General features: G+C 48.0%; 1 protein-coding gene across 1 annotated transcript in view; it reads right to left on the reverse strand.

Annotated features, from left to right (window-relative positions):
- The window catches only part of GSR (glutathione-disulfide reductase), a 35,944-nt gene extending 27,212 nt beyond the window's left edge, over positions 1-8,732 (reverse strand). The window contains exons 1-2 of the mRNA XM_084877047.1: positions 8,433-8,732; positions 453-479 (exon numbers count right to left, since the gene is read on the reverse strand). Coding sequence (XP_084733173.1) covers positions 453-479; positions 8,433-8,708 — 303 coding nt within the window. The 5' untranslated portion in view covers positions 8,709-8,732. The remainder of the gene's footprint in view (positions 1-452; positions 480-8,432) is intronic.
- Between the last annotated feature and the right edge of the window lie 275 nt (positions 8,733-9,007).

Consider the following 9,007-nt stretch of genomic DNA (forward strand, 5'->3'; position numbering starts at 1 on the left):
CCAGGGCTCTTTCAGATTTCCTTGAGTACCAAGCCAATCTCAGAAAGTGCTTCTCTCCGGCTTTTTGTTTTTCCCTCCGGCTTTCTTAATAAGTGATATTAAAAACAAAACAAACAAACACTAGCCTATTGTTTAAGCCATTTTAGTTGGTTTCTCGGTTATTTTTTGCAGAAAGATTTTCACGGAAACGTTTGGAAATAACCTTATCCTGATCATGATTCACCAAACATGTAAAAGGAGTGTGGAAGGAATGAGAAATAAAAATCCTACCTTTTTGGGGAGGGTGGGAAGAAGGGGTAAGAGATCAACCAAAGGACTTGTATGCATGCTATAAGCATAGCCAATGGACACGGACAGGACGGGGGTGAGGGGGATGGGAGAGGTCAATGGGGGTGGGGAGAGAGAGACATATATAATACTTTCAACAATAAAGAATTAAAAAAAAACTCTACCTTTTTGGGTACACATCCGACATTCACCTAGGGAAAAAAAATTAAAAGGACATATTTTAATAATATTGAAATCAATATAAAACAAACCTGCAAGAAATGAACCTCAAGCATCAGGCCAGGAGACTTACTCGAGTTCTAAGTCATAATCTACAATTATTTCGTTTTTTTCTAGTACAAAGCTGGGAAACATATGGGCATTACTTTTCTATGTCACGAGGGAGAGAATTTTACTCATCAGTAGGTGCCACACACTCAGCGACAGTACAGGTCAGGAGCTGGCAGAAGCCTGAGCTTGCGCAGAACCCAGAGGGAAGCAGAAGAGAAACAGGTTGGAAGTGAGAGGACCTACCAGCTGAATAATAGCAACTGAGCCATCTCAGCAGCTGTCCTAGAGGATTTCTGGGCCCCTGGAGCATCATGGGTAAAACCCCCAGAATGTCCCCTTGGAGAAAAACTCTAGTGGAAATTCACATTATTTTTCAGGACCAAAGGATGATAATCAAGCAATAAGGTTCATCTATGCTGTTAAGTCTTACATACTTAGTAGAAACATCATAAAATTGATTCTCAGAATTCTAGCAGCCAACACATAAGGAAAAGCACAAATACTTAGAAGATTTCTTATAAAAACAAAATGCTAAATGTTTATTAGACGAGAGAGAAATTACTCGTAAGGGTCCTTGTAAACAAGCTGTGATATATGCTTACACACAAACTCCTGTTTATATCTGTTTACTTCCCTTTGATCACAACCTAAAAGTATAACTTTTTTTTTTAACCTCTGCCAGCCACTCCAACGCAGGCACCGCGGGCCACACTTCACAGTGACACCAGGATGGAGAAGGCCTTGGTCAGGTATAAGCTCCCAGTTCTAGGATGTGTCAGTCCTGGGGGTGGCGTACAGCATGGTGACTCCACTAAACAGCACAGTGTTGTATATTTGGAAGCTGCTAAGAGTATAGGCAGTGAAGTTCTCATCACAAGAAAAAAAAATTTTGTAACTGCATATGGTGATGGATGTTAACTAGACTTGTGATTATTTTGCAATATATTGAATCATTATGTTGTACACATGAAACTAATACAAAGCTATATGACAATAATAGCTCAATTAAAAAAAAAATTTAAAAAGCCCTGACCTGCTGAAGCTGGTTTGGCTCAGTGGATAGAGCGCCGGCCTGCAGACTGAAAGGTCCCGGGTTTGATTCTGGTCAAGGGCATGTACTTTGGTTGGGGGCACATCCCCAGTAGGAGGTGTGCAGGAGGCAGCTGATTGATGTTTCTCTCTCATCGATGTTTCTAACTCTCTATCCCTCTCTCTTCCTCTCTGTAAGAAATCAATAAAATATATTAAAAAAATAATTTAAAAGTAAGTAAATAAAAAAATAAAAAACCCTAACCGGGTAGCACAACTGGTTAGAGCATTGTTCCAATATGCCAAGGTTGCAGGGTTTGATCTCTGGTCAGGACACATACAAGAATCAACCAGTGGGGAGTGGGGAGAGTAGGGAGGGGGGAGAATCAACCAGTGAATGCATAAATAAGTGGAGCAACAAATCCATGTTTCTCTCTCTCTCTCATCCTTTCTCTAAAATCAATAAATAAATTTTCAAAAATTAAAAAACATATAAAACCAAAAAAAAATTTTTTAAGTGTTTTTTGTCCTGGTGAACAACGCTTACCACCTTAACCCTATTAGGGGAGCACTGCACACCAGAACCTGTGAACCTGGTTACTCTTTAGTGCAGACTCAGTACACTCCGCAAGAATACCTGGGCATGCTCCCACAGGCCCTGCGGCAAAGGGGGAGCCATGGAACATCACAAAGAACCTTCCTCAAGCTGACTCTTCCCGCTCTGCGCAGGCAGAGAACTGAACCGCAAAGACAGAGCTCCCGGAAGGCGCTAATCCACCTTGACTGGGGCACTCCTTGCACTTCTCACGGTACACCTTTGATCGTGAGAAAAGCATTGCATTTAGCTTTTTGGAGGCTCCAAAAATGGAATCTGCCTTCAGAAATGACTTAATTAATCACAGTGGGCAATAAGAGATTACTGAATTCTAGGGGAAAAAATAGATGATTTCTTTCAGTATCCTACTTTTTACATCTAACCTAATACTCTACTACAACTTTTTTTTTTTTTTTTTTTGCCCGATCCAGAAAAATAAAGACTAATATAAGATTGAAATCATGTTATTAGAAATACCCATGTCTTTGATGACCTAGTGCTGTGGTCGGCAAATTGCAGCTCGCTCAATGTCTTTGATGCGGCTCGTGAGCCACAGGTGGCTCTTTGGCCCCTTGAGTGTGGCTCTTCCACAAAATACCACGGCCTGGGCGAGTCTGTTTTGAAGAAGTGGCGTTAGAAGACATTTAAGTTTAGAAAATGTGGCTCTCAAAAGAAATTTCAATCGTTGTGCTGTTGACATTTGGCTCTGTTGACTAATGAGTTTGCCGACCACTGGCCTAGTGTATCCAGTAGAAGTTTAGCAGCAGTTCTGGCCCATGTGAACCAAAGGGAGTCACAATACGCCACCCCAAAATACACCACTTTGGAATAAGGGTTATTTTGAGCTGAAGACAAGAAACAGTCAACGAATGAGGAACCCTTTGCCCTCCCGTTTCTGCTTAAAATCAGGGCATACACTTCCCTGTGTGCTGGTGCCCCCCACGCCTCTCCTGAACCAGAACAACCCTTCGCAGTGGAGGTGAAAGGACAGCACTGAGATGAATCTGCACTAAAAAACAGTAATAAAGGAACCCTTATCTTCCATTAGTTTCCCCCATCTGTTTGTCTTCCCATAATTTACCCCCTCAGAAGCCCCCATCCCCCTTTCCTCTGTCTAGTCTCTTCCCCACAACTTATTACCCTTTGTTAAACTGGTATTAAGCTCAGAGGCCTAACTACTTCCTTATTTTTAAAAAATATATATTTTATTGATTTTCTTTCTTTCTTTCTTTCTTTCTTTCTTTCTTTCTTTCTTTCTTTCTTTCTTTCTTTCTTTCTTTCTTTCTTTCTTTCTTTCTTTTTATACAGAGAGGAAGCGAGAGGGATAGAGAGCTAGAAACATCGACCAGCTGCCTCCTGCACACCCCTAGCAGGGGTGTGCCCACAACCAAGGCACATGCCCTTGACCGGAATCGAACCTGGGATCCTTGAGTCCACAGGCCGCCGCTCTTTCCACTGAGCCAAACCGGTTTGGGTTAGTAAGCCAGGACAAGTGGAGTAAGGAAACCGAGAGACAGTTCAACGGCCAACGGTTTAGCATCAAGTCAATTGCAAAACCCTTCCTTCCCTAACCAAGAACCCTTAAGAGCAAACGGTCTAAGGGAGATGATGTGAAGTTGGCAGCAGAGGTAGGAGCAATACAAGGTCAGAAACCAAGGAATGTGGGAGCCTCTAGAAGCTGGGAGAGGCTGGGGAATGGCCTCTTCCCGAGAACCACCAGGAAGAACAAGCCTTTGATTTTATCTGGGCCAGAGCCAGATGGACTTCTGACTTCCGGAACGAAACCACACCATCCTCAAAGCCTCGCCCACCTGCTATGGGCAAAGTGACTGCCTCATCACAGCATTTCATCCTACGGGGAGTTTGAAAAGGAGAGAAGGCAAGGACCTCAGGAGCACCCCAAAATGCACACTTACGGTATTATTAAAAAAAAAAAAAAAATGGTCACCAAAACCGGTTTGGCTCAGTGGGTCCCAGGTTCAATTCCGGTCAAGGGCATGTGCCTTGGTTGCGGGCACATCCCTGGTGGGGGATGTGCAGGAGGCAGCTGGTCGATGTTTCTAGCTCTCTATCCCTCTCTCTTTCTCTCTGTAAAAAAAAAAAAAAAATCAATAAAATATATTTTAAAAATAAATAAATAAAAAATGGTCATTTTTTTCTTTCTTTAAATAAATTTTTTATTGATTTCAGAGAGGAAGAGAGATAGAAACATCAATGATGAGAAAAAAATCATTGATCAGCTGCGGCCTGCACGCCCCTTACTGGGGATCAAGCCTACAACCTGGGCATATGCCCTTAACTGGAATCAAACCCAGGACCCTTCAGTCCGCAGGATGACGCTCTATCCACTGAGCCGAGCCAGCGAGGGCCTTATAGTATCATTTACATGGAGGTGCAATATGGAACTGCTTAACATTTTCCTTTGGTTCCCTGATTAGCGGGAACGGTTTCTAAATTAAAGAGAGTGTGTGTGTGTGTGGGGGGGGGGGGGGGAGTAAATGGTTTACACTTCTCCTCCCCAACCAGGGTGAGTTAAATGGCTTAACTCACCCTATTCAGGGAGATAACAGAAATACAACTAGTGCCATCTGTACCACCACCACCTAAGGATGATGAAGCCAGGAGAACAATGTGCATCAGCATAACGCCGATAAATATTCTGTGAGATCCTCCCCTAAAATACCTCCCTTTAGAGAAGAGATGAGAACCAGGAGACGAAGGTCCAGAGCTGGCTCTCTCTGGGGCATGCCCATGCCTTTCTACCCTCTCAGGCAGACTGTCTTTGCTTCCCTCTCCTAAACCTTTTTTTTTAAACACAGTAAGAACCAGTGACTGACACTATACTTCCCGTCCAGAAGACAAAACAGGCTGGGCGCTTAAAGTGTTAAATTTCACAGAGAAAGGGAGAGGAAGAGAGAGAGGGAAACATCAAAGAAGAGGGAGAACCAGTGATCAGCTGCCTCCTGCATGCCCCACCCTGGGGAAGGAGCGGGCAATCCGGGCCATGACCTCCGGGTTCACAGGTCAATGCTCAACCACTGAGCCACACCGGCCAGGCTTCCCTCCGAAACTCTTAAGAGTGAGTCCCCACCATACTTGTCACTGGGGAACAAGGAGCATGTTGTCCCGGGCTTACCTCCTGACCTGTGCCTACGGCCCCCTTTCCTCTGACCGCTCCCTGAGCCAACAGCAGCTGTGCTTCACTTCTTTCCTATAAGGTTTCTAGAGAGCCGCCTAGGCGCCCACCTGTTGCTTCTTCTCCTCAGCTCTTCCTTGTTTCACTGTCCCAGCTTCGATAAGCGTACTCTCAGAATAAAATAAAACAAACGCACTCTCAAAATCTCCTAGACTCGTTTTGTGAAATCTTTCCTGCATGAAGTCAAGAACCCACACACTATCAGCCCACACGAGGCAGACCTGCTCCAGGCCTAGTCCTTTTCCAGTTACACTTCCAGAAACTTCATTTAATAAAATAAAATAAAATAAAATAAAATAAAATAAAATAAAATAAAATAAAATAAACACACACACACACACACACACACACACATATAGATTGATTGATTTGAGAGAGAAGAAGGGAACATCTATACATTGTTCCACTTATATAAGGTTGATTCTTGTATGTGTCCTGACCCGGGAATTGAACCTACAGCCTGGGGGTATCAGACGAGGCCCTAACCAACTGAGCTACCCAGCCAGGGCACCCCAAAAATCCACATTTTTAACCCCAGCCATTACCCATTAGCTTCCCATCTTTTCGACTAGAGACACCCTCTGCTCCAGCTAAATTCGATTGCACAACATACACTGACTCCAGGCCATTGTCCTTACTCTACCCTCACAAAAAATACTCATCCGTTCAAGTTCAGAAAGATACCATCTCCTCACAAAACCACCTCCAGTGGCCCAGGCAGAAATGATTAATGATAACTCTTCTCTTAACCACTGTAATTTGTTATTACTGTAGCAATTAATGTATTTAATTAAATAACTTCCTTTGGGGTTGACTTTGTTCCCCAACTATATTGTAAATTCCTTTATGGAAGGGACCTTTGTCTACAAATATTTTGTATCTACCTACCCTTTTCTCTCAGCCAGCCCCCCTCCAAGTACTTAGCACTTAGAACTCAACACAACGCAGACATGAGCAAATGAAATCATGTGCTTCGGAAAGCCTTAAGTTTCCCTATACCTGCTTGGAAATTCCTGCACATAAGAAGCTTATTGTTGCAACTGAGGATAACCCAGATATCTGGAATCTGAACTCCTGTCTTATCGATTGGTTATATCTTCTCTCGTATTCAACACGTACCAACACCCTTCCTTGTACAAAAAGCCAGTTTGAAAATGTTAAATTGGGGGATTTCCCCAAAACATCAGAGCTTTACAGGAAAATAGAAGTTGCTGCAGGAGAAGGAGCTAAGAGGCCAGGCTCTATCTGAAAAACAGCAGTGCTGGCCGTCCTGGTTCACTCTCAGAGGCAGTTTCTCTCTCAGTGTGTTCACATCACTAACAGCAGGGGTCTTCAAACTACGGGCCCGCGGGCCACATGCGGCCCGCAGAGGAGTCTGATCCTGCCCGCCAGGTTTTTTGGGCAGTGAGCGCAGCCAAGGTGTTACAGTAGGGATTAGTAGTTCATATAGTCCGGCCCTCCAGCTCTCTGCGGGACCGTGATCTGGCCCCCACTTTAAAAAGTTTGAGGACCCCTGACTAACAGGGACCTAAAAATGGGTCGGCCCCTTTCGGTTAATACCAACGGAACCAGACAATGAGGAGGAAAACCACAAGCTGACTGTGTCCTAAATGAGGAAGGAGAAAAGGAACGACCTACAAAGATGAGCAGTTTCTCAAGTTGTCCGGGGGCCTCTTAATGGCACCCTCAGTCTGCTTTCTGCAGAGACAGGCTTCTGCTAATTCAGTTCCTCAGGGCAAAGGTGCAAGTTGCTAATTAACAGGGATTTTTTTTTTCTTTTCTCATTCCCATGTTTATTTTGAACTTGAAAAATGAGGACTGGACAAAGGAGGTGGCCCTTCCATAGCTGTCAATACTGAGACTCATTCATTTCAGTTATTGAGTAAGGTATTTTGTGAAGATGGTAAGAGGTGCACAAACACAGGAACCCGTCCCTGCCCTTAAGGAGTTCCCAATTTAGTACAACTTGTAGGTCCGCATCCGAAGGAACTTTAGAGAGCCCAGCCCCAAGCCCAGGTTAATCTTGGAGACATTTTAATATTAACAGCAAGTACCTCACCCAATCAAGTCCTGTGATAGAGCCACGCCAGAAACTTGGGAACAAAACTTTTTAAAAAAATGATGAACAGTTTCTTAATTGCAGGATTGACAACCCTCTTTTTTGGGGGCTAATTTTAAAATCCCCACGCCCTCCCCCCCCCCCCCCCAAAAAAAAAAAAGTCCAAACAAGCACAAAGTCTGAGAACTCATTTAACAGTACTAAGTCATCACGGTAACCTGTAGTCCGTGGTGCTCTGCCTTGACTGAAATTCAGAATCACCCAGGGAGCTTCCAAAATCCTAACGGCCAGGCTGCACCTCGGACCACATGAAACCAGAGGCCACGGGAGCGGAACCCAGGAGGGATTTTTCCAGCTCCTCGGTGATTCCCATGTGCAGCCACGCGTGGGAACCACCTGTGGGTCCCTCTGCCCTTGCAATGGGGGGAGGCCCAGGAACCTCACTGCTCAGGGACAGACACCCCTCTCCCCTCCTCCCGCGCACCCGGGCCAGCCGCGGTCTGTCCACTCCAGTCTGATGTGTCATGGACCTGGCCATGCGCTCAGGCGCGGAACACAACACTCTCCCACCCGGGGGAACGGGGATGTAGGAAAGTTACCCTTGATTGAACCACTTCGGCCACCGCTGACTTTGCACCTGGGCCGGGACAGACCAGGTTTCGTTTTAGGGGTCGCAAGGATGCCCCTTTACACTTTCCCCCTCACCCCTCGCCCCTCACCCCCCAATGTAAACCCGCTGGGATCCCGGCCGCAGCAGCGGGTGGGCAAGCGGACAGCACAGCGCCCGGTGCCCGGGCTTGGGGCCCGGAGGAAACCGGAGGGAAAGGAATCGCAGGAGGGAAAGGGGTCGCAGGAGGGAAAGGGGTCGCAGGAGGGAAAGGGGTCGCAGGAGGGAAAGGGATCGCAGGAGGGAAAGAGCGCAGACCGTCCCCCGAGAAGCGAAGCGCCAGCGGGCTGCAGCAGAGACGGGGTGGGGGTGCGGGACCCGTACTCACGCAGGTGCCGCCCAGCTTGTGGCTCTCCACCACGGCCACCCTGGCGCCCAGCTCGGCCGCCCGGCGCGCGCTGGCCAGCCCGCCCGAGCCGCCGCCGATCACCAGGTAGTCGTAGGCCGCGGGGCCGGCCGGAGCGCCCTGCCTGCCCGCCATGGTGCGGGCCACGCAGCGGGGAACGGCGCGGGCGCGCGGGAGGCCGGCGGGGGCGCGCGCCGCCCGCTGCCAGCTCGCCCACGGCCGCGCGCCGGCGCCCAGGGCCCGGGGCAGCAGCGCCATGCGCGGCCGCGCGGAGGGCGGGCCCCGGGGCGGCCCCCGGGAGGGAGGGGCGCGGGCCGCGGGCCGGGTGGCCTCGGGGTGACGAAGCGCCTGACCGGGGTGCGCGGAGGGGGAGGGAGGAAAGGCGGGGTGCAGGGCGGGGCGTGCGTTTCCCGGCCGCGGTTCCGGGAGGCCGGGATGGGCAGGCGGGGAGGGCCGGCCCGCCCTCCTGCGTGCGAGCCCGCAGCCCTGCCCCGAGCGGGCGCTGGGCGTGGGGGAGCCAGCTCCCTGCTTCCTTCTTCACCCGGCTCCTGGGGTTT

This window comes from Pipistrellus hanaki (assembly GCF_964339955.1).
Source record: "Pipistrellus hanaki genome assembly, chromosome: 3".
Lineage (NCBI taxonomy): Eukaryota > Metazoa > Chordata > Mammalia > Chiroptera > Vespertilionidae > Pipistrellus > Pipistrellus hanaki.